General features: G+C 44.2%; 1 protein-coding gene across 1 annotated transcript; it reads right to left on the bottom strand.

Moving 5' to 3' along the window:
* On the bottom strand, positions 1-24,924 carry HHLA1 (HERV-H LTR-associating 1). The gene is made up of 16 exons (XM_027561719.1): positions 24,836-24,924; positions 23,631-23,690; positions 22,032-22,091; positions 19,846-19,926; positions 19,270-19,353; positions 18,821-18,904; positions 15,513-15,596; positions 15,248-15,304; positions 15,027-15,139; positions 11,866-12,235; positions 9,768-10,013; positions 8,567-8,635; positions 8,167-8,241; positions 4,935-5,091; positions 2,659-2,741; positions 1-1,465 (listed from the first exon to the last, which is right to left on the bottom strand). Exons 1-16 carry the CDS (start codon positions 24,912-24,914, stop codon positions 1,422-1,424), a joined length of 1,746 nt encoding a protein of 581 aa, XP_027417520.1. The 5' UTR covers positions 24,915-24,924; the 3' UTR covers positions 1-1,421.
* Positions 24,925-26,538: the final 1,614 nt, after the last annotated feature.

Genomic DNA, 26,538 nt, shown 5'->3' with positions numbered 1-26,538 from the left:
TGGCTGAGTAATATTCCAAATGGACTCACAGACTTAGAGAAAAAAATTCATGGTTACCAGGGGAGGGAGATGGGGGGAATGGATACTTAGGGAGTTTGGAATCAACATGTACACACTGCTATATATAAAATGGATGACCAACAAGGCCCCATTGTGTAGCACAGGGAACTCTGCTCTATGTTATGTGGCAGCCTGGATGGAAGGGAAGTTTGGGGGAGAGTGGATACATGTGTATGTACGGCTGAGTCCCTTTGCTGTCCACCTGAAACTATCTCAACGTTGTCAATTGGCTGTATCCCAAATACAAAACTAAAAAGATTTTAAAAAGAGTATTTTTTTCTACCTGGGACTTTAGATCATGCCAGGTAGTCTAAGCTCACAGGGTGATTTATAGCAGAGGCCTTGGGTCAGACAGTGTTAGCCTGATGCATGGAGGAGCTGGAGCCTGAGTAACATGGGCTCTTCATGTTCCCACATGAGAGTTACTCCAGTAAAAACCCTGGACTCCATGGCTGGGATGAGTTTCCTGGTTGACAAGATTCCATGAATGATCCCATATATCATTGCTGGAAGAGTTCCGTGTGGTCTATGTGACTCCACTTGGAGAGGACAGCTGGAAGCTTGTGTCTGGGCTCTGCCCTCTGTGCCTTTTCCCTTAGCTGACCTTAATCTCTTTTTGCTGGCATCAGTGGGAAGGGTGACTATACCAGCTTTTCTGACTTCTGTGAGTCCCATTAGTGCATCATCCAGTCTGAGAGTAGCCTTGGGGATGCACAGAAGATAAATCAAGACAAGACATCCACAAAACAACGCTTTCATCTCCTCCTGAGGGAAGGTTCTCATCACCTCCTACTTAAGGGGCTTGGAGGATTAACTGGATTCATAGTACAGCAAGTCCGATTAGTTGTAGATTAGCTGTTTGGATAAACTGCACAGAGAGATCATATGTGACTCTCTCCAGAGGATGGGTTCATTCTTCCTCATCTGTGCTTGTTGTCTTCCTGAAGCCCCAGGTTTAAGTCCCTTTGGGTACTGAGAGCCTCGGTGCCTGGGCTGGTTTGCTCGTGCTAGTCTCACACACTGCACACCATCTCTTCAGTCTCAGTCATCGTGGGAGCTCCTTGAGCACAGCTACTAGGCTTCCATGACTTTCACAAGCTCCTTGAGCGCTGCTACTAGGGCAGGCAAGGAGGCTGGCCTCACTTCCCTGACTATGAGAGCTCTAACACATGCTCTTCTACCTTCAATACCTTACACAGGAGAGAGAGAGATGCTGCTTCCAAAAAGACCCGTGTTCAATTAATTGATGATCTGGAGCTGGAGCCTGGGTGAATTCTGCAAATGCTGCCAGCCTGGGCCAGGGCCCGGGGTGAACAGAGGTCGCCCAGGGTATTGTGAGACCCTGTTGTTTTTTCAAAACCTCAAACAGACTTGCAGATGTTCTCAAGGCATTTTTGTTTTAAGGCTGGAAGAAAAAAGAGAGAGAGAGAGAAGGGAATGCTACAGAGAAATAAATTCTGGCTCAGACTGTTCCTAGAGGGCCAGTATGTGGCAGTGCGCTGGACAGGGCATCACTCAGAGTCAATGTCAGAGAATGAAGGAGCTCGTGCAAGGACTGGCAGTCCAGTGATCAAGACTCCACTTTCCAGTCTTCCCTGCTGGCTCAGTGATAAAGAATCTCCCTGGCAAAGCAGGAGACATGGGTTCGATCCCTGGTCCGGGTGGATTTCACGTGTCACGGAGCAACTAAGCCCATGTGCAACAACTACTGAGCCTGTGTCCTTAGAGCCCGGGAACCGCAACCATGGAAGCCCGTGTGCCCTAGAGCCTGAGATCCACAAGAGAAGCCACTGCAATGAGAAGCCTGCGCACTGCAGCTGGAGAGTAGCCCTGCTCTCTGCAGCTAGGGAAAAGCCTGTACAGCAATGAGGACCCAGCACAGCCAAATATAAATTAATTAGTTAAATAAAAGCCACAAGGGAGGACTGGAGGACTGCATTGTATTTTGTTTGACTGTTGTAATATAATGCACGGCCATATGGCCACTCGGCTTATATTTGAATTACATTTCGCAGGGGTTTTTCAGAGTTCAACTTGGTTCCGTGATTTTTAGGAAGCCAGATTCCCTTGACCAGACAGTTCAGAAAGACGGAACAATAAAATGGCCACACTGTTGCTTTGGGGAACAGACAAACTACATCAGCCACTTTTGTCAGCAGGAGTGAAAATTAAAATGAAGACGTCTGGCCTCTGAGGATGCCTGAGGACAAGGATGGAGGTGCCCTACACCCCGCTTGCAGCAGGTCAGGCTGCTTCTTTTTCTTGAATCATGTGTATACACTTTGCTCTGGTCAGGCATTTGAGTGCTTACATGGCGATTCTCTTCTGTTTCATTTGTCTTTGTCTTTAGAGCTTACAGGGAGACTCAGAGAGGGGAAGAAGCTTGCCCAAGAGCACACAGAAAGACACAATGCTTTGCTGGGCTGACTCCTGCTTTTTTTTTTTTTTTCAAACTGTTAGGCGAAGGGAACTCAGAAATACCCTAGACTTTTTGTCTAGGATTCATGATCGCTAAATGAGTTACACCTCCTCCTACTGATCCTGTGCTAAGGCAGAGTTCTAGACCTTTTTCGTAAAATAGTCTGGCTGTATACTTACTGTGTGAATGGAACACCCTTTTCACCCTCTGACAGATGTATGTTGCATTCTTCAGAAACCAGGAATAGTAGTCAAGACAATACCTAAAGATCGAAATCACAGTCGAGAATAATTATTACCCTTTGTGGATATTAGAAGAGAACCATCTAAAAAAGAAAGTCACAATGGCTAATTATTCACAACAAAAAATTCTCTCTCTCCATCTTTATAGGCTGTGGGAGGAAAGGTAGAGAATGAGTCTTCACAAGAAAAAGTTCAGACTTTGAGTCAGAAAGACTTATTCTTCTACCATCAGGACTTGCCAGGACATGTGACTTCAGGCTGATTACTTAATTCTTTGAGCCTTAGTTTTTTCATACATAAACAAAAGACAATAATAGAATCTAAACTCTTAGGGTATCTTGTGGAAGACAGGAGACACTGTTTGCAAAGTTCCGCAATGGTGCCAGAATTACCATTAGTGATGGTAATGGTACCATCAGTGATGAATATCATCTATTTTTGTGTGAGGTGGTCAGAGTACAGGGCTGTTAGAGTTAACCATGCAGCCAATACCTAGCAAGACAACATCCTGCTCTTGGCTGGTGACTATAGAAATTGTTTCAAAGGGCTTCAGTGAAAAGGTCACACATATCATTAGGAAGAAGAGTTTTCTGTGCAAGTTGTATCACTGGCTCGATGTCGGACTCTGGGAATCTACTTCCCTGTCAATCCTTCACCTGATATACAAGGAGGCTGGGCTAAACATTCTCTAATTGCTTCGATTTCTATCATTCTGTGATTCTAGTGTTTTCTGTACTGTGCTAAGTTGCCTCAGTTGTGTCCAACTCTTTGCATCCCCGTGGACTGTAGCCCACCAGGCTCCTCTGTCCATGGGATTCTCCAGGCAAGAATACTGGAGTGGGTTATCATGCCCTCCTCCAGGGGATCTTCTTGATCCAGGGATTGAACTTGCATCTCTTATGTCTCCTGAACTGGGACGGGGAAGTCTTTACCACTAGTGCCATCTGGGAAGCTTCTGGGGAGCAGCAATTGCTCATGTAGAGCTTGGCAATAAAGATTTCCCAGGTTCTATCACCTTCAATTTACCTGGGAAAGGAAAATCCCTGGGAAATTCCATGGACAGAAAAGCCAGGACAAAAGAGCCAGACATGACTTAGTGACTAAACAATAGACAAAATGCTCTGATTATTCTCTTCTAATAAATCATACCAGGCTGAAGGCATTGGCTTAAAGCTCAACATTCAGAAAACTAAGATCATGGCATCTGGTCCCATCACTTCATGGCAAATAGATGGGGAAACAGTGGAAACAGTGGCTGACTGTATTTTCTTGGGCTCCAAAATCACTACAGATGGTGATTGCAGCCCTGAAATTAAAAGATGTTTACTCCTTAGGAGAAAAGCTATGACCAATCTAGATAGCATATTAAAAAGCAGAGACATTACTTTGTCAACAAAGGTCCATCTAGTCAAGGCTATGGTTTTTCCAGTGGTCATGTATGGATGTGAGAGTTGGACTATAAAGAAAGCTGAGTGCTGAAGAATTGATGCTTTTGAACTGTGGTGTTGGAGAAGACTCTTGAGAGTCCGCTGGACTGCAAGGAGATCCAACCAGTCCATCCTAAAGGAAATCAGTTCCAAATATTCATTGGAAAGACTTATGTTGAAGCTGAAACTCCAATACTTTGGCCACCTGATGTGAAGGGCTGACTCATTTGAAAAGACCCTGATGCTGGGAAAGGTTGAGGGCAGGAGGAGAAGGGGACAACAGAGGATGAAATGGTTGTATGGCATCACCAACTCGATGGACATGAGTTTGGGTAAACTCCAGGAGTTAGTGATGGACAGGGAGGCCTGGTGTGCTGTGGTTCATGGGGCTGCAAAGAGTCAGCCACGAGTGAGCAACTGAACTGAACTGAACTGAGGGCATTGGGGCTCAGGGCCACTCAAAGTCCTCTGTAATTATTCCAGCAGATGTAACACAATGTAACACAATTCCAGCAGATTTGTAACAGCAGATGCAGCAAGTCAACTTGACAACACTTGACTGCACTGTGGCATGGCCACCCGCCTTGGCTCTGGGGACCCAGAAATGAATGGGGTTCCATTCTGGCTCTCAAGGAGGTGACAATACAGCAGAAGACCTACTGGGGAGTGCATTCCTCAAGGTACTGCTGTCACCTGTGTGTTAGTTATTTAACGCCTGGCCACCTAGTAGCCTGCAGAGGAGCCGAGCAGAGTTAGAAGCCTGTAAGTACTGGATGCAAAGAATACCTCCCAGCCTCCATCCTGGGCTCTCTCTTCTGGCTCGTGCAGAGGCATTGCTGGAAGAAGCGGCACAGCTCCATCAGACAAGGGTTGAGCTTCTGCACTGTCAGCGCAAGGGGAGCAGCAGTCATAGCCCCCTCCTTAGGGAGCGGCTCAGGACACCCTGGAAGATGCAATCCCAGACCAGTCACATCAACAAGCATTTAGCATGCATCTTCCCTGCAATGCAGGAGATCCCGGTTGGATTCCTGAGTTGGGAAGATACCCTGGAGAAGGGATAGGCTACCCACTCCAGTATTCTTGGGCTTCCATTGTGGCTCAGCTGGTAAAGAATCTGCCTGCAATGCGGGAGACCTGGGTTTGATCCCTGGATTGGGAAGATCCCCTGGAGAAGGGAAAGGCTACCCACTCCAGTATTCTGGCCTGGACAATTCCATGGACTACAGTCCACGGGGTCGCAAAGAGTTGGACACGACTGAGCGACTTTCACTTCACTTCTCTTCCCTTTGTTAGGGTCTGTGCTGGGTGAATATTGTCTCGCCCCTGGTCTCAGGTAGCTCTGGACCAACAGGTGAACATGGCCTTGCTTCACCGTGACTATCAAAGCTGCTGTGAGAGATCCTAGAGAGGAAGAAAGGTGAGGGACCGATTCCTGGAGGAAATCAGAGATGCTTTCCTGAAAATTCCTCGAGAAACTTTACCTTCCTCATTAGATGGGTGGGATGATGGGTAGCTAGAGCTATATAGAGATAGATAATATGGGTAGAGATGGGCTTTCCAGGTGGCTCAGAGGTAAAGACTCCACCTGCCAATTCAGAAGACGAGGGCTCAATCCCTGGTTTGGAAAGATCCCTTAGAGAAGGAAATGGCAACCCACTCCAGTATCCTTGCCTGAAAATCCCATGGACAGAGGAGCCTGGTGGGCTACAGTCCATGTGGTCACAAAAGAGTCGGACATGACTTAATGACTAAAGAACAACAACAGATACAGATATAGATCCAGACTGTTATTGTTCAGTCACTAAGACAGGTCCAGCTCTTTGTGACCCCATGGGCTGTAGTCTGCCAAGTTCCTCTGTCCGTGGAATTCTCCAGGCAAGGATACTGGGGTGGGGTGCCATTTCCTTCTCCAGGGATAGATCCAGAGAGATACAGCCAACACATTTTCTAAAATTCAGTCCGACCATTGCCCCCATCCGCACCTCTCGTGCATTTCTTTAGAACCTGGAGAAAAAAGGGCTGTAAGTTCCTATGGTAGCATAATCAAATCTTTGTCTGAAAGGCCCATTCACCATTCACTGCAGGTTTAGAGCAGGGCCAAGGCAGATCTTAGGTGATATGAAAAAGGAGACATGCACGGTCCAGCAATTTAATAATACCGTGTTGACATATGACTGGATGGTCCGGGAACATTCAGGAAAGTAGTCTTGAAAGGCATCCAGGAGCAGGAGGGACCTGAGAACTCAGCCTTTGAAAGACTCACTTTGTATCCATTTCTATCTGGCTCCATGGAAACAAAGGAGAGAGCTGGACCTTCAAAAGTTGGGAAAATGTAGCACAGACCACAGAAACCCCAAGTTCTGAACCTCTGTCAGGAGTCCTGAAAACCCACATGCAATCCCAGAACAGGGTTTTCTCTTGAATTCCGTAAGAATGAAGTACACACCAACAAGGGCCTACTGTAGAGCACAGAAGACTCTGCTCAGTGTTGCATGGCAGCCTGGGTGGGAGGGGAGTATGGAGGACGATGGATACATGCATACTTATGGTTGAGTCCCTTCACAGTTCACCTGAAACTGTGACAATATTGTTAATCTGCTACATTCCAATACAAAATAAAAAGTTAAAAAAAACAAACAAAAGAAGTGTGCATACAGGGATGGCCTTTCAAACAGAACAGAAGTTAATGACACTCAACAGCTGGGAGTCGAATATTTCTTTTTTTTAGGGCTTGACAGATGTAAGTTTTTATATATAAAATGGATAAAAAATAAGGACCTACTTTATAGCACAGACAACTATATTTGATATCTTATGATAACCATAATGGAAAGGAATATTACAAAATATATATATTGCATATTTGTATGTAACTGAACCACTTTGCCTTAGAGCAGTGATTAATGTGACATTGCAAGCCAACTATACTTCAATTAAAAATTAAAAAAATTTTATTCTATCTGCATGTATTGCCTACATTAAAAAAAACATGTTTCAAAAGATATAAAAATAAGATTAAAACATGAAAAATAAAAAATGATAATAGGGCTTGATGACACCAATATAAGTTTTTCTAGTTTGCATGGGCTGTAAAAGAGCTTCTAAGGGTCATTTTATTTAATTTTTTTCAGATGAAAATCCTTGGGTTATTTTATTTGATAATAATGATTGTCAATTTCTTTAAGTAACTGTAACAGTCTTTTAAAACAAATTATTTTTTTATTTGGCTGCACCAGGTCTTAGCCTCAGCATGTGGAATCTAGTTCCCCGATCAAGGATCAAACTCAAGCTCCCTGCGTTGGGAGCAAGGAGTCTTAGCCACTGGACCACCAGGGAATTCCCACTTTTTTCTTTTTATTGTTAAAGTTATCCCAGTTCTTTCTTTCTTTTTAAGTGAGGTATAATTGCATTAAGGGTTACATATTGTATGATCCTAGTAATATAACTTATTTTTTGGGGGGGCAGCACCATGCAGCATGTGGGATCTTAGTTCTCCGACCAGGGATCGAACCCACGCCCTCTGCATCCCTGCTTTGGAAAAGCATAGTCTTAACCAGTGGACTGTCAGGGAAGCCCCAGGGGTTGAATTTTGGAGTCATCCTTTCCTCCTTCCTCTCTTTCTGCTAACATCATGCTCATTGTCAGAATGGCTTCCATTTGCAAAGCGTACAGCACTTTTTCAATGGGCGTTCATTCAATAAAAGTTGTTTGAATTAAGTTATATGGTGCTGTCCGGTTCCAAATCACTTCCACACACATTATCTTACTCAATACAAAACCCTGCAGAGGAAAGACATTTTTAGTGCCCACAATAATTATTATCATTCTCGCTTTACAGCAGAGAAAACTGAATTCTGGAAATTGAGTGCAGGAGGATACCTCACCAGTAAATAGCAGAGCTAGGATTTAATCCCAGCAGTCTGAATCTAAATTTATCAAACAAACCTCTTTTTATTATAGTACACAGCTTCACCCAAAACAAACAAGAGCTAGAGGAGTGACAGGTGCTGGTACATACTTGAAAACTGGTGGGTTCCTGGGATCAAGGCTGACTCTTCACCAGGTATAAAGGTCCACACGGCAGGGAGGTCACCTGCATAGGTGACAAGGGCCTCACAAAGGTCAAAATGAAATGGTCTTGGGTTATACAGACAACCAGAGAATCATGGCATCTTAAGGAACTCTCAAATCTAGAGAGAAATTGTAGTCAACAAAGAGGAAGTGATTTGTGAAGATTACAGGGTCATTTAACAGCACAGCAAGACTTCGTTCTCTTGCCTGTTTTCCTTCTAGAACCAGTAAAGTGCAATAGCAAGCCTGGTCTGCCTGCAGACACCCCCATCACCTCATGCCACTGCCCTTAAACTACGCTTCCCACCTGGGGTATAGCATTGCCCTTTGCAAGGCCACATTCTTACCTGCCTGTGGATATTTGGGGGCTGGAGCCTTGGTAGGACTTGGAGTCTGTGTGCCAGGGGTGGATGGACCTGGGATGAGAAGAGAGAGAGGTGAGCTTGGCTGTCTTCTAAGGATGCCTGAGCAGAAGTGGTGCCCTGACACCAGTCCTGCCCTGTTCATCCCCTGCTGCCTGTCAAGCCAGGTGTCTGGTAGGATGCTGAGGATGCAAAAGTCAGTTAGAAATAGCACAGCTGTGAAGAATGCTACAATCCACTGAACACAGTTGCCTATAACAAGGGCATCTGGCTACAGGGATCAGAAGAAGTCATTTTAAAAACTCACAAACCAGGCTTCGCCGGTGGCTCAGGGGTAAAGAACCTGCCTGCCAATGCAGGAGATGTGAATTCAATCCCTGATTCTGGAAGATCCCACATGCCAAGAGCAACCAAGCCCGTGAGCCAAAACTACTGAGTCCGAGCTCTGGAGCCTGGGAGCTGCAGCTACTGAGGCCCAAGCACACCCGTGCCCTAGCTCCACAAGAGAAGCCACTGCAGTGAGACTACGTACCACATGCAACTGGAGAGAAGCCCGAGCCGCAACAAAGATCCAGTACAGCCAAAAACAAATAAACAGAATTTTAGAAAGCACAGAAACCACTTTTGTCTGGTTACAGGAGTAGAAAATATGGAAAATTCATGACACTGCAGTGATGAAAAATCAAAATCCTCTCTGCTTCCCAGATACAGTCAAGGTTAACATGTTGTGAATTTCTTTTCAGTCTTATTTTGGTCTATTTTTAATTTTCTGTGTATATTTATTACACACACATGCATACACACATAAATACATAAAGAAACACATAATTGGAATCAGACAACAAAGTTTCAGGCCATCCTCATATTGTGATTATATTTTAATGTGCATATCATTATATTTATATGTAATTAATAGAGGTAGGGGGCTTCCCTGGTGGCTCAGTGGTAAATAATCTACCTGCCAATGAAGGAGACACAGGTTTGATCCCTGGGTAGAGAAGATCCCCTGGAGAAAGAAATGGCAACCCACTCCAGTATTCTTGCCTGGGATATCCTATGGACAGGTGGACAGAGGAATCTGACAGAGACTAGCGGGCTACGGTCTATGGGGTCACAAAAGAGTCGGACATGACTCAGCAACTAAACGACAACAACAGTGGAGGCAGGAGTGAGCAATCTGTCTTACCTGAGGTCGGGCTGGTCTGGATCGGGCTGCCAACTGCGGCTGCTGTCCCGGCAGGAGGCTGGGAAAGGCTCCTTGTGTTCATCGTCTCCTCGGCCTTAGGAGATGTAGGCAAGGAGGCAAGGGTCTCCCAGGGAGGCCCTCCAGGAGTTTTCTCGCTGGTGACCTGAGCCCAGGGCGTGGGTAGAGTGGAAGCCTGTGCCTGTCTGTGGGCCGTGACCCTTGGAGTTCTGGCCACCTTCCTAGTAGCTGCAGGGTAACAGGGCATGTACATGCTTGACTGCCTTGATTCAGATGTAAAATTGACAAGACATTGACATATAATCAAAGGGTATATGCAATGTGCACGCATAATATAGATTATCCAGGGACTTCAGCTCTGTCCTGAACTGGAATAAGGGGACCAAACTAAACTTCGTTTTCCTAAGTACCAATCAAGAAAAAAATTCTCCAAATTCCTAGGTCACTAAACAATCAGCTAGAGTGTGTGTTTGGGGGATGGTGGACTCTGTGAAATGTAAGCAATACATTTCTAATCATATGGCATAGTGGAAAGGTTACAAGGTTTAAGGTGAGGAGACCTGGAGATGTAAATTCTGTCCCCAACTCCTCTGTGCTGTGAACTTTGGGGCAAGTTACCAAACTCTTTTTAGCTTTACCATTAAAATGGAGGTGATGGTGGTGATGATGGCAGCCTGACAATATCACAGGATGGTTATTAAGACAAGCCTTCTCTTGTTGGTCTTTTAAACAAAACTCGTCAGATGGTTTTCACTTGCTAATTCCCATGGTAGGAATCAAAAAAGTTTTTTTTCAAGTTTTTACAAAACTAAACTCCTGGGAGTATCTTAACTCTATAATTTAAGTTGGAAACAGTTGGCATTTTAAAAATATTCAGATTTCTCATCCAGAACATGATATATCACTTTATTTAAACATGCTTTTATTACTCTTGTTAAAGTTTTAGGTAGTTTTTCTTACATAAAACTAGCACTTTCCCTGTTAGGGTGATAGCTAGGTATTTTATGATTTCCCTTGCCACCTGTAATCACATCTTTTTTCATGTTATACCAGAAAGTTTTCTTCTTTTGTATAACTGTCTAGGTGCAGATATATTACTACAAACTTTTCTAGTTAGTGAAGCTGATTCCTTTTCCTCATTTTTGTTTCCCTGCCTGCCTGACTTTTATCAATTCTCATCCTTCTCAGGGGAGCCTCTCTCTGGGTTCTCTAGAATAATAGCTCTTTGTAGGCTGAATAACAACTAATCAGTCTGCTTGCCTATGCCTCTCTCCCAGGTCTGAGAGGTCAGGAAAGAAAGAGAACATTGATAGAGCTGTGGGGTTCTTTTTAACAGCTAGCCTGGGGTCTGATATTAAACACATGCATTGACAAGTAAATGAATGAATGAATTCTGGTGACTCTGGTCCAGTATTGGAGCTCATTGAGACATAACTGTCTTTTAATGAAAGAGTTATCTCAGTTGTATCTTATTCCAAATAAGATTAGCGTGCCTTTTACATTTTTAGTGGTAATACCACTGATCAGTGTCCACAGACGTGATGGGAAAGGAAGAACTTCTCAGCAAGTCATTGGCAGCAGCTTTCTACACTGACATCAAGTCATTAACATATTCTTGGCATCATTATCCAGCCTAACCCTGCCTACCATAAAATATTGAGTTCACTTCATTTCATTAGTGTGTGAATTTCAGGAGAGATATTCCCAACCACTTTGCTGAAATAAAAATACCTGATGTTACAATATAATACAATTATGTAAGATATTACTATTGGAGGATGCTTGCATGAAGTGCACCAGGAAACTTCTGTACTATTTTTGCAACTGTGAATGTTGAACTACTTCAAAATTTTAAAAGTTATAAAAGTAAACATTAGAAAGACATTATGCCAGCGATATTCGTCACTTTTGCTTATAAGAATTAGACCCAGACTGGTTCACATCTCTTATTTAAGGGATGCTAAAGAAAGGGGTTAGTAGAGAAGAGATAAAGGAAGGATTTCACTTATTTATCTGAGCCCAGAGGGAACTGGGGTGGGCGGGCAAACAAGACAGGAGAGGAAAGGGTGAGAAATCTTACTGGAGGCTGGGAGGGTGGGAGAGGGCATGTCCAGGGTGGCTGTGGCTCTGGCCGTGGCCTTGGTTGTGGCTCTGCTGTGACGCTCAGGAAGCACGTTTGTCTTCAAGGTCTGCTCTGCCTCTGAAGGAGGCGTTGTGTCTGTCCCAGAAGAGGTCCTCAGAGCGGACACTCCAGCCCTCTGGGCTTCACGTGGGGGGCTTGTCCTCGGTAGTGTTTGCTGGCTTGTGGATGTGAGCTGTGAAGTCGGGGCCGACGCCGTGGTAGCTGCACATTTAAGGAGACACTCAAGAGTAGCTTTACTATGCTGATATTTTGGACACAAAGAATTGTCGAGCCACTGGAAGATCATTGGACGGTAAATACACAGTACAGAGGTTCAAAATCACTCAGAACAGTACCTGACATCACCAAGAAGAGGGTTTCTCCTTCAGTGAGCTGAAACTAAGCTGAAATATCAAGCTCTGAAAACACTGCAGGAAAAAGCCCTGTGCACAAAATGCAAAGCTGTCAGACCCAAAAGCATCAGACACTTGACATGTTTCCTGAACAGAACCTGACTCCCGTCAGAGTCCTTGCCCACCTGGCAGCCCTTTGCTCCTCCGTGGCTCTGACGCTGGTCCCTGGAAGAGTGCTTAGGTTTGCTTAAGTGCCCTGGGGGTATAACTAGGGGCCAGGGGTGAAATCTGGGAACTAGGGGTTCTCAGGCAGAAACCACTTGAAAGATGGGCTCCCACAAAGACAGCATGTGCGTGCATGCCAGTTCAGTCATGTCCAACTCTTTGTGACCCCATGGACTGTAGTTCCCCAGGCTCCTCTGTCCATGGAATTTTCCAGGCAAGAATACTGGAGTAGATTGTCATGCCCTCCTCCAGGGGATCTTCCCGACCCAGGGATCGAACCTGCATCTCCTGCATTGGCAGGTGGATTCTTTACTCACTGAGCCACTCAAGAAGCCCCCTACAAAGACAGAAGGAAGGCTTCATTCAGAGGAAGAACCCCTCCCCCCAGTGTCCTTGGATGCTCCATGAAGAGAAGGAGGAAGAGACTCAAGTGTTCACCCTCGGTGAAAGGGTGGCTTAGGGAATGGGGGCCCATGTCAGAACAGGACAGGCTCCCAGTAGCCCATAAGATCTCATCCTCTGGGTAGACGAAGGCTGGCCTGCAGACAGGTGGGGTTTCAGCCCCTAGTTGCCTGTCTGGCAGGCAGCTATGTGTTGGGCACAACCACTGCAATTGCAGAAGGTGGCCCTGCAACCTTATTTCCTCTCTCCTGCCTTACTTCTGGGCTCAGCATCACTCCACATGCACCAGAAGCCTGGCCCTTGCTCCCAGATGAATGGACATGGGGATGAGTACCTGCCAATCAAACCATCACTGAGACAGGTGACTGCTGTCAAGCACATCAACTTTGGGTCAACACAGTCTCTCTTCCCAAGCAGCTGTTGCTTGGAAAATTTACAGAAAGAGCACAAAAGGGGAGACCTAATTGAGACAGGGAGTGGAAAGTCATGGAAGGACTCTCTGAAGAAGTGAGATTGGCATAACCCTCAGATCTGTTCTCAGAATTGAAAGGAACCTGCCAATGGCCCATTGCATCTCTTTATCAAGCACAAGTTGATAACTTCCATAATTAAGAGATGCCCTTTAATAACGGGTTCCCAGGTTGCACTAATGGTAAAGAACCCCCCTGCCAATGCAGGAGACATGAGACGTGGGTTTGATCCCTGGGTCAGGAAGAGCCCCTGGAGGAGGGCATGGCAATCCACTCAAGTATTCTTGCCTGGAGAATCCCAGGGACAGAGGAGTCTGGTGGGCTACAGGGCATGGGGTCATAAAAGAGTTGGACATGGCTGCAGTGACTTAGCACAGCCTCACACCCTACCTACAATAAATACCAATCAAGGCAGCCTTGTGAAGTGGAATTGGAGGTTGACTGCAAACTTCATTTCACTCCAAGGACACTGATGAAGAACCTACTGTGCACAAAGAGCACTGTGAGGCATCAAGAGGAAGGCAGACGCGGAGCTGAAGGAGGCTCAGCCTCGCCCTCAAGTGTCAGTCCTTGAGGAGACACACAGATAAAGTCGTCTGTGACTCAACCTGGAGTAACAGAGTCCAAATGAGTGTTGTAGGATTACAGAGGACAGAAGACTAATTTTGGTTAGGTGATTTTGTTGGAAAGAAGAGTCAGTAGCTGAGTTAGCCATTGACAGACAAATTGGATTCTGAAATACGGAAAAGTAGGGAAGTTCCATTCTGGGATAACAGCAAAATTCCAAAGGTGTGGAAATGTATGCCATCTGCAAGAAGAGGCAGGGGTTTCAATAGAGTTTTAGCAAGAGATTTATGTAAAGAGAGTAGATGAGTGTGGGCTTGATGATAGAGAAATGTATACTCCTTGCTAAGGATTTCGGATCCTCTGCTGCTGAATTAGGAGTTCTGAGCAGTAGAAAGATATAACCCAATTATATTATAACTATTTTGGGAATGGATGGATATTGCAGAGAAATAAGAGACTGGGTCAAAGGAGATTGGTTCAGGGGCTGCTATAGTAAAGGTAGATGATGAGAACTTGAACTAAGATCATCAGAGCAGTAGAAAATAGTCTTGGAAGATCAGCCACATTGCAGAAACGTTATTCAGCTAGAAATGACAGCTAAGTGTAGAAGAGAAAGCTTTAAGGTGACCCAAAATGCCACCTGGTGCCAGAGAAAATGCAGGAAGATGGGGAGGTGTGAGTATGGAGGGGCAGAAGATGGTATCTGGGATTGGATGGTATCTTGTATCTGGATGGCATCTGGGTATTATGGAGTGGCAGTGTTTACAATAGGGTCACAAATTCAAATATGTACAAAAGTCAGGTACTTTATATGAGAAAAGAAGTGCAAGCCAACAGGGAGAGGTGAGGGCTATGGAAAAGAAGAGAAAAGCGTCTCTCCTAACAGAAAGGATGGCAGGTCAACTCCATTTGCTGGCTGCCAGGGGTGAGAGGGAGGACCCAGGGCTGCCAGGTCTTTTGACAAAAAAAAAAATCTAGAAATCCAAAAAAATTTCAGTGACAAAATCCTCTGATTTTAACACAACACAGCTAAATAAAATACCTGAGGGCAGCGTTCAATCTTCAGCTTGCTAGCTGGGACCTTGGTCTGGAGACTCTATTGTAGGAGTTTGGGAGGGTTACACTCACCCAGAACACCAGATATGTTGCTGGTAAATGTGTAATTGATAACAGGGGACTTTTCCACCAGCTCCCAGAAGTCAGAAAGATTCCGTCCTGCAGAAACCACAGCAACAGGGTCAAATCTTGGGCTTACCTGTTAGAGAGTTTGCGTGTAATTCTCAGCTTAGAGAGCTGGTCAAAGAATGGCTGCCGGTGGTTCACCTGACTTTCCTGTCATCATGCAGATGAAGATGCAGTCGGATTCATTCGTTTGACTCACTGCAAGACAGACCAGGACACAGCAGGACTTAGCAATGGGCCTGAAGCTGTTAAGTCTTTGGTTGAAATGAAAGTTAAGTTGGAAATTTCTAGCTCCAGTTGTTACAGGAAGACAAGGCTAACTCCTGATTTGGGAGCCCTGATTTTTCGTATTCCATGCTGAGTGCCACATCTCAGTATTTGCCGAGCATTTTCAAGACGAGCAGACCTGAGAGGATGGAAGCTGACTTAAACATCTCTGTGAGGTGGCTGCTGGAATTTCCAATGATGTCCACCAGGAGGGCGGTGAAATCTGCAAGACAGATTGAGCAAGGTTGCATTTCTGAAGCTCGGTTTAAGTTTCAGAGACGTGAGAGGAAAAGTACATTGTATGTGGATTTTTCAAAGTAAATTTAACAAGTTTGATTTAGTTCAGTGTATTGAGGAATACTAACAACCATTTTTAATATTACCAGTTTCTTTTTAAGTCTTAATTTTAGTCAGGCAGAAAACTTCTGGATCTACCACTGTAATCTCCTTTCTTCTCCCATTTCCCTCCCTGCCTGCACCGCACCCCCTTTCCCTCCTGCCCCCCACCATCCAAACCCTTCTCTGCCAGTACCAAAGAGCTGTGCAAGACCAGAGTATTGAGTAATGAAAAGATCAGTAATTTTTCTGATTTGTTTCCCTTATACCTCACGATTTCATCTCATTGATTTAGAACACCAAATTCACTGGATAGGAAGCAGTTCTGCAGACATGGGATGTAAATTTAAGTAACTTCAGATTTTCAAAACGGTATCAAATCTAGTGGTGGATTATAAATGGCAGACTACCAAAGGAGACAAGAACTCTACACAAAATAGACCAAGGAAGCTCTTCTGCTGCCCTCCGTGTTAAAAAGTCTGATGGGAGGAGACTGAGACAATCTTACCACATTTCAAGCTATAAAATCTCTCTCTGAGTGTATCCTGAGCAAGTCTTAATGTGGCGGGAGCCACTGACCGATGAAAGTTCCCGTTACGCATACAGCTGCCTCCTCCTCTGCTGTCCATTTATCGCTTTCCAGGACCCAGCTAGGTTTTGGCTTCTACAGCAAGGAGTATTTATTCTAGGAGCCCCAAACAGTGAATTTTGAAAGACACTTCTGAGGTCCCGTGGATAGTTTCCCATCATGCCTTGCATAAATGATTGTTTTCAGTAATAGGGCTATGAGCTGGGGTTGGGGGCGAGCTTTGAAAATATAGAACCCAGAGCATTGAAAATATGGAACTCAGAGAGGTATGAAAAGGAAATGTGACAACTGGTGAAATGTATGTATCATGTGAGGCCAGTGGGAGGCGGGTGCTACCCTCCGAGCTAGAGTCTCGGTGCCATGTCATCACCATGCCTCATGGGTTCACGGTTGGTCTCCTGGAGGGTGCTGCCGTGGTGCACCTACATAGTGTGGACACTTGGCCATGAAGAAGGTAGGCCTCCTTCGTGATGTCTGTTTAGACCAGTCTGTCCCTAGTCACATTGGTAAACGTAAAAACTGAAGAGGGGAAGTACTTCATTTCTCATGCCATCTATTTTCTATTTCTCAAAAGTCTCCATTGCTATTAATTCATTCGTCTAACATTCACTGAGTGTCTACCATGTGCCAGACATCACTGAGGCACTGGAGGACTGTGTAAGACCCCATCTCTGCCCATCAGGAGCTGAGATTAGTGGGGGAGAGAGACTCATAAACAGACCAAGAAACTGCAATCCACAATTTCAGTCCACTATTAATAGCACATACATCATATAATGAGAGTTCCTTGGAAAGCAAGGAGCTCAAACCAGTTAATCTTAAAGGAAATTGACCCGAGTACTCTTTGGAAGGACTGATGCTGAAGCTGAAGCTCCAATACTTTGGTCACCTGATGTAAACAGGTGACTCATTGGAAAAGACCCTGATGCTGGCAAAGACTGAAGGCAGAAGAAGAAGAGGGTGATAGAGGATGAGATGGTTGGATGGCATCACCAATGGACATGAACTTGGGCAAATTCCGGGAGATGGTGAGGGACAGGGAAGCCTGGCATGCTGAAGTCCGTCGGGTCACGAAGTCAGACAATACTTGGCGACTGAACAACAACAACACTAATATCACATAGAAGCTATGAGCATGGCTTTGGAGCCCAGACACCAAGGATGGAGTTCAAATTCTGTGCAAGCTTCAGAGAGATGAGGAAATTTCCCAAGGTCTTAGAGTATGTGGCAGGGCTTGAATTCGAGCTGAGGCCTGCCTTGTGCTAAAGCACCAGCTCTTCTGAAAATTTCTACCACTGCTCATACACATCTCTTACTCAATACACTTGTCAACTCTCCTTTTAGAGCTGCTCCCACAATCAGGTCCTAGCCTTGGAAGAAAATCAGTTATCACTGACTCGAAGACATTCTTTGTTTCGGTGAAAATTTGAATTATCTGATTGATTAACAACATGTAGATGAATGATATCGACTACTTTCATATGTAATAGGAAGTAGGGGGAAATTCCTTTTTGTCTCTCTAATTGGTGATGACTTATGAATGTCTCAGTACTCAGTGTCGACAAGGATGAGGAAAAGCACACACTTTCAAACATTACTGATAAAAGTGTAAACTTATGCAAGATTTCTAGAGGAATGTTTAGTGATGTGAATCATCACAAGACCCCCTTCCTGTCAGACAACAATTCTATTTTGAAGACTTTATCGTATAGGAATAATTGGACAAATACTCCAAGTGATTGTACACAGGTACTCATCACAGCATTGTTGAGAACTGTAAAAAAAATTTGCATCAGGAGGAGATAAATAAATTATGGTACTTTTTTTCAATGAATATTATGAATTCATATGAAAGAAAATTCATATTTATATTCATTGGAATAGAATGTTTTTTAAGACCTGCTGATTAGTTTAAATAAGATTATAAAACATCATAGAAAACATGGTAAATACATAAATATACTGCCTTTGAAAAAAAAAATCAGACAATACCAGGTTCCCTTAATCAACACTCTTCTATTTCAAACCCAGACTCTAATCTTCTTTTTGGAGGTAATCACCCACCCGGTGTTCAGATAGGCATATATTTTTTCATCAGTGCTATTTTACTCAATTTATTTATTTTGCAAGTTCCTTTCTCTAATTGGAAATGTCATGGAAATATTTCCATACACAGACCAAATCTGGTCACATGCACATATTTATGTACTGTCTATGGCTGCTTTCCAAGATTTAATTATACAGCAGACTATTCAACCATTTTCCTGATGATGGGTGTTTAGATCATTCTCAGATTTTGCTCTTAAACAATGATACATTTTGTTCTTGCCTTTCTGCACAGACAGAACTATTTCTTGGTAGGAAACCAAGAAAGGAAATCTCTGGGACAATGAATGTGCATGTATTTAAGCATAATAGATATCATGGCATTTTCTTATTTTAGTCAAAGGAGAAAAAAATTCTACTTATAGAAAAGGGAACAAGCAAAATCAGTTGCAAGCCTCATGATGAGTTGTACCAACCTGACAAATCGTTGGTTCGGTTGTTTAAGCAGTAGCAGTACCTCGTGGGGAAGTTGGCTGGATCCACAGTCTTCAGGTTGGAAACTGTGAAGAGAAACGAAGTACACAGCAACCCTGACACATAGCCTGGCCCTGCCTGTCCATCGCTTACCATTCTTAACACCAAGAAGAACTTGGCAAGGGGAGAAGGGAAGGATGGATTGGGACTTTGGGATTGGCAGAAGTAAACTATTAATATGGAATGGATAAACAACAAGGTCTTACTGTAGAGCACAGGGAACTATATTCAATACTGTGTGATAAACCATAATGGAAAAGAATGTGAAAAAGAATGTACATATACATCTATATATCTGAATCATTTTGCTATATAGCAGAAATTAACACTGTAAATCAACTATACTTCAATAAAATAAATTAAAAATAAAAGAAGAGCCGGCAGCACTTACTGTTATAAATGGCCACAGAAAACTTGTGGAAGGCAAATGAACTGTAGGAAGTGACACTCAACAATGAGAAGAAGTTCTTGCTATCTGCCAAAGATACCAAGATAAAGAAAGAGCAAATGCCCACCAACAACACTGAACAGTAATAGAAATTACTAAATCGATTATAGAGGTTTAACAACACAATGAACAAATAAAAATAAAATAATGAACATTGAAAATAATAAAAATCAAAGCAAACCCCAAAATGCAAAAATACATGTCCCTTGACTAAATTTCTTGATCTATCTTTAAACTGGCAATTCTCTCACAATATAGCTATGATTAGCGATGACTACACAGGTGCTGTGTTTGGAACTCATCTTGCTCTCAAAATGCTGGCAGGCCTCCTACTTCATTTGGATGTTTTCAATCTCATCATGAGTTAAGTAGGACACACATCCTCCACTCAGAACACAAGGGAGTTGAGATACGCAGAAACAGCATGGGTCTTGCCCAGGTCATGGAGAGTCCAGAAGTGAGGCAGGAAGAAAACAAAAATGGACCTGGATTGTGCTTAAAAAAGAAAAAAATGGTTACCTTTTAAAGCTCTATTCAGCATCCCATTCACCAGCTCGGTGAGGTTAAGTGCAGACAGATCGACTGACCTTGCAGGCAGTTCTGAAAGAGATTCAAAGATAATGTCACCAGCAGGCCTTTCTTGGCAACAGAAAAAGTTCCTCATTTCCAGCATTCAGGCAGATGCGCCTCCTGTTTGGACATGAACTCACACTCTGTGTTGGGCACAAGGATTTGGAAGCTAAAAGGCAGTTCCTGTGACAGCTAAGGACATACACAGGGACAAGCAAGAGTAGAAAGGAGAAGTCTGGGTAAAATACAAGGAACACTTATTTTAGGGAATAGTTTATCTCTGCATGTGGAGAGAGTAGAGATTGGCAGGGGAGGCTCGTGTATATCAGCTCCAGGAAACTGCAGGAGTTCTCAATGTCCTATATAATACAAATAATGACATTGTCTAACAGAGAGGCTTGGATCCTGGCTGACCTTTGGCCTCACCAGAAAGACTTTGTTTTCAATTCTAGAATTCTGATGCTTGGATTTCATCCTCAGAGATTCAGATTTAATAGTTCCCAGACATCAGTGGCTTCTCAGCTCGCGCTACTGGTAAAGAATCTACCTGCCAATGCAGTCAGTCAGTTCAGTCACTCAGTCATGTCCGACTCTTTGTGACCCCATGAACTGCAGCACGCCAGGCCTCCCTGTCCATCATCAACTCTCGGAGTTTACTCAAATTCATGTCCATCGAGTCGGAGATGCCATCCAGCCATCTCATCCTCTGTCATCCCCTTCTCCTCCTGCCCCTAATCCCTCCCAGCATCAGGGTCTTTTCCAATGAGTCAGCCTTTCACATCAGGTGGCCAAAGTATTTGAGTTTTAGCTTTAGCATCAGTCCTTCCAATGAACACCCAGGACTGATCTCCTTTAGAATGGACTGGTTGGATCTCCTTGCAGTCCAAGGGACTCTCATGAGTCTTCTCCAACAGTTCAAAAGCATCAATTCTTCAGCACTCAGTTTTCTTCACAGTCCAACTCTCACATCCATACATGACCACTGGAAAAACCATAGCCTTGACTAGACGGACCTTTGTTGGCAAAGTAATGTCTCTGCTTTTCAATATGCTATCTAAGTTGGTCATAACTTTCCTTCCAAGGAGTAAGCGTCTTTTAATTTCATGGCTACAATCAGCATCTGCAGTGATTTTGGAGCCCAAAAAAATAAAGTCAGCCACTGTTCCCACTGTTTCCTCATCTATTTGCCATGAAGTGATGGGACCAGATGCCAAGACCTTAGTTTTCTGAATGTTGAGCTTTAAGCCAACTTTTTCACTCTCCCCTTTCACTTTCAACAAGAGGCTTTTTAGTTCTTCTTCACTTTCTGCCATAAGGGTGGTGTCATCTGCATATCTGAGGTTACTGATATTTCTCCCTTGGACATGGGGTTGCTCCTCGCCTGCCAGTGCAGGAAACTAAGAAACCTGGGTTCGATCCCTGGGATGGGAAGATCCCCTGGAGAAAGCAAAGGCAACCCACTCCAGTATTCTTGCTTGGAGAGTCCCACTGACAGAGGAGACTGGCGGGCTACTGTCCATAGGGTCGCAAAAAGTTGGACATGACTGAAGCGACTTTGCACTGCACACACAGCATGGACATCAGCCCCTAAATCCATCCATCCATCCATCCACCAATTGCCCACATATTGATAGCGTGCAGCCAAGTGGAGAGATGTGACAAGGTAGAAATAGTGCTCAATGCTGCTTTTTATGTTTTTGCAAACAGTGTCTTTTTCAACTTTTACTTAATGTTCAAATAATTGTGGCTAAAGTGATCTGAGGATTGGAGAGAGACTGCAGCCCTGTTGTGGGGGTTGAGAAGTGAAAGTGAAAGTGTTAGTCGTTCACTAAAAGAGTCGTGTCTGACTCTTTGCAACCCCATGGATTGTAGCCCACCTGGCTCCTCTGTCCACGGAATTCTCCAGGCCAACATACTAAAGCACAATGCCATTTCCTTCTCCAGTGGATCTTCCCAACCCAGGGATCTAACCTGGGTCTCCTGCATTGCAAGCGGATTCTTTACCATCTGAGCCACCAGGGAATCCCTGGTATTGGGGGTTGGAAATGGGGAGGCATCCAATGGTGGGAGAAGTGATCTCAGTGGTCCAGGCCTCTCATGGAGCACTGGGCTGTGTGTGAGGAGGGAGTACTCACCTGTAGTGTCAAGAAAAACGATCCCCTTTTCTCTCCTCTCTTCTTCTCTGAGGCTGGACACTGGGAAGAGAAAAGCCTTCAGGAGAAAAATGGAGCATTCAACCCCAACCCCACGCTGCTGGAGAGGCCTCAGAGGTCTGTACTATAACTGCCCTCTGACGTCGTGAAGGTCAGCATCGCTGAATGCACTGCAATCCCTCCCCCACCCCTGGGCTTCTAGTCTCCTTGAACTGGACGTGCTCTGCTGAGTCACTTCAGTCGTGTCTGACTCTGTGCTATCCCATAGACGGCAGCCCACCAGGCTCCCCCGTCCCTGGGATTCTCCAGGCAAGAACACTGGAGTGGGTTGCCATTTCCTTCTCCAATGCATGAGAGTGAAAAGTGAAAGTGAAGTTGCTCAGTTGTGTCCGACCCTCAGCGACCCCATGGACTGCAGCCTTCCAGGCTCCTCCATCCATGGGATTTTCCAAGCAAGAGTACTGGAGTGGGGTGCCATTGCCTTCTCCAGGACGTGCTCTAGAAATGCACATTTTAATCAATAGACAAGCTGATTCCCATGCAGGGCATCTAATCCACCCCTTCTCTTCACTGGGATGGGAAACTGAGGCTCAGAGAGCAGAAGAAACTTGCTTAAATTTGCTCAACCAAGCCCTGGTAATAAAGAGTCAGAACCTACTTCCAGAAGAGGGAGTCACTTGCCCACTCAGCAAATTTCATGCTGCCAAAGAAGAGAATGTCAAAGGAAATCTTGAAATACCAAAGGCATTCATTCATTCTTTATTCTTTCAATAAACATTCACCTAGGGCCAAGCAGAATGCTAGGTGTTTGGTATAAATAAGTCAATGAGAAAGGACCCTGTCTCCGTGTCTGCAGAGCCTATTGTCTGTGGTTTAGAGGGAGGAGAGACACTCACGTGTCATCCCATGTGAGAAGAGTCAAACAGGGAATATCAAGATGCTAGGAACACCTCTATCAGAGAACCCAACCTGTTCTCTGGGATGGAGGAGACATCCCTGCAAAGCCGAGACCTGAGAGGTCAGCTGTTTTGGACTAGATGCCACTTAATCATACTGCATCATTTACTACTATTGTTGCAATGATTACTTTTCATGTCACATTCCAATGGACAGGTGCTTTGTGCCCATTTTATAGATGGAAAAACCAAGGCACAGAGAAACTGGAAAATGGGTCATTGTGTTACAGCATGAGTCAGGCTTTAGGACTGGTCTAGTTACCTGTTGCACCAAGCCAAGTCCCATCTTTTTCCTTCTTAACTTGTTTATTTCCAGATGCTGGAATAAAAGTTTTCATGAGTAAAATGGTATTGTGGAAGCACAGCCCCAGAAATTTATAACATCCTTAAAAGTCATCTTATCCATCACTCCCTTTGAAGGATGAGGAATTGAAGTCCAGAAATGTTAAGTGATGTGCCTAAATCCCACCTCTGGCCAGTCATCCTATTCCCATCTCCACTCCTCACCCCAGATTCTGGCAACCACCTTTCTTATCTCTGCTCCTTTAAGTCTGACGATTTTAGATTCCTTGTAGGAGCAGCATCATGCTGTATTTGTCCTAGGAAGGAACACCTGTTCATTTACCTGTTGTAGGTAGGAAAGTCATGACATTTTCCTTCTCAGCTTCTCCTCTAAAGGAAGACACTAAAGTCAAACAAAAAGATTTCATCAGAGAAATTATAACACAGACATAATATCAGAGAAAATTTAATCCAAAATAAGCCTTTTAAAGATGAGAAAATTGCATTGTGGACTTGCTTAAAATCCAACATGTACTTGGCTCATTCATTCACTAATTTAGTCATTAAATATTTATGGATTAACTATAGCAATGCTAATAGTTCATCATGCCATTAAGCATCTAGATTTTAATAGACATTGTGTGTATTAGATACTGGGAGAGTATGATGGAACAGATAGACACAGAGTCCATCCTTACGGAATTTATAGTCTAGTAGGGAGGGCAGACGTGAAGGAAAGGAAGACCCAGGGATGTCATTTCAGACAACGCTAGTTATGCTGAAGGGCATTCGGAGCGCATGGAACAGGGAGCCTGATCTAATCTCAGTGATCTGAAAGCCATCCCTGGGAGACGATGCTCCACTGAGATCTGAAAGGTGAGCATATTAGAGCAGAGACAAAGCTGGCTCAAGGGTTAGTCAGTGTATAGATGACAGTCTGAGCCCAGGGTCTGAGATGGGCAAAAGTATTATTTTACAGACTGGAAGAAGGCCAACATGATGGAGCAGAAAGGTTGGAGACAAGGGATTGTAGGAACTGGAGCCGGGGAAGTAGTCTGGATCATGTAGAGCATGTAAGGACTGAGGAAGCTACCCAAAGAGAAGAAGTAGAAAGTCATTGAATACTTTTTGGGAGGAGGAGGAAAAAATGAAGGATGAACTGGGGAAGTGGCTTAATGAAATGTCTGAGAGAATGCCTTAGGCTGGTGAGTGGAGAATGGTATATGGAGAGACGAGAGGAAGAGGAAAAGCAGGGAGCTGGTTTTGGAAGCTCCAGCAAAGGGAAGATGATGCTTTGGACAAGAGTGGTCACTGTGGAGGGGAAGAGCATTCTGTTGCATAAATGGGACTCGAATGCAACAGAATAAATGAGACGAGGGACAAAATCAGAAATGGGGGATTTGCTATTGTCATTTTGATTAATGGCAGTAGTAAATTTGATCATTTAAGATTCTGGGCTGAAACACTGGATGCTACAATTCTCTAAAGAACAATGAATATTCAAACAGAGTTTATGGACCAAGACATTTGACCTTTGACTAGACCCACCTGTGTTGAAAAGGGACAGGACACAAGTGAGATCCAGGCACAGCCTCACCAGAGGACCACGTAGCAGGAAGCCTGGCATGTTTGTGATACTCTGGCCCACCTGGAAGCAAGCAACACAAGCACGTGGAGGAAACCAGCTGAATTACTAACCACCTTGGTGCAGAATATCCACCAGGGAAGTAATATTGAGAACACTGCATGGGGCATCACTAGAAATAACAATCTATAAAAGGCACTTATGGTTCTGACTGGTGAGGTTATGCAGAGGTAACAAATTAACTCCACAACCTCACTGGCTGAAATCAACCACAAAAGTTGATTTCTTGTTTACAGTCTGCACTTGCTGCACATCGGTGGGGAAGTTGGTTCTGCAGGGTCACTCAGGTGCCCCGGATAGTGGAGGCTTCACCTTCTGGACATTCTCCATCCCTGTGGCCGCCTTAGTCATTGACTCACGGTGGCAGTGGAAGAGAGAGTTGGAGGATTACACCCCGACTCCTAAATGCTCTGGCAGGAAGTGACATGCTCGCTTTTATTGACAGCTTTCCACCAGAATTGCTCGTGTGGTCCTGCATAACTGCAGGAAGTCTGGGAACACGGAGCAGGGGATGCATGCATATTTAGGGAGAATCAGTGTCTCTTCCTTGGGTTCTCTGACTGTTTAGATGCGAAATGAGCTTGCCAGGTGGTGCTAGTGGTAAAGAACATGCCCACCAAAGCAGGAGACATAAGAGATGCGGATCAGGAAGATCCCCTGGATCAGGAAGATCCCCTGGAGGAGGACATGGCAACCCACTCCAGTATTTTTGCCTGGAGAATCTCCATGGATGGAGGAACCTGGAGGGCTAGAGTTCATAGGATCTCAAAGAGTCGGACATGACTGAAGTGACTCAGCACGTAGCACATAGATGGGAAATACCCTTCAAATACAGCATCACTGCAGCTTATAAATAGGAAAATTGTATTAATACACATGTCCATATGAGTGTTCACACTCTCTTTCTTTTTCTGTAGCACTGTGTGCCAGCCATTCATCAGGGAATTTGCTATGCAGAATCATATGACAGTTAAACCTGCAAAGCTGAGACTAATAGAAAGGATGGTGAAAATTTATTGAGTGCTTTCTCTGTGCCAGACACCACACAGAATGCTGCTTGACGCATCTTATCACTTCACGACTACACAATCTGCATGTGTAGGTACGAATGTATTACCCTTTCATATGGGCTGTACAGACTTGATTTGAAAAAAGAAGCCATTTGCTAGAGGCGAAGAATAGAATAGAGCTGGTAGGTGAATTGGGGAAGGGGAGAAAAGTCAAGAGAAAGTGCACCAGGTTTGGGGAAATTGCCTCAGGAATTAAGAATCTTCACGGCAAATTCTGTTTTAAGAAGTTTAGTTGTCTATTGATGGAAACACCTCCTTTGGAATTTTCTTGAAAGATTCTTGTAAACATTTAAATTGCCTTTTTTTTTTTTTTTTAAGAGAGAACAACACCTGGGGACCTTGTTTTTTATTTAATTAAATTAATTAATTTATATTACATTTTGGCCACACATGTGGGATCTTAGTTCCCTGCAGAGGGATGGAACTCACACCCCCTGAGGTGGAAGTACAGCCTCTTAACCACTGGACCACCAATTTAGAGGGAAGTCCTCTAAATTGCTTTCTAATTATTGGTAGATACTTTAGTGGTATTTCCT

The sequence above is a fragment of the Bos indicus x Bos taurus genome, chromosome 14 (assembly GCF_003369695.1).
Source record: "Bos indicus x Bos taurus breed Angus x Brahman F1 hybrid chromosome 14, Bos_hybrid_MaternalHap_v2.0, whole genome shotgun sequence".
NCBI classification, from domain to species: Eukaryota; Metazoa; Chordata; class Mammalia; order Artiodactyla; family Bovidae; genus Bos; species Bos indicus x Bos taurus.
The sequence above is the reverse complement of the archived record's forward strand: the minus strand, read 5'-3'. Positions and strand labels throughout refer to the sequence as shown.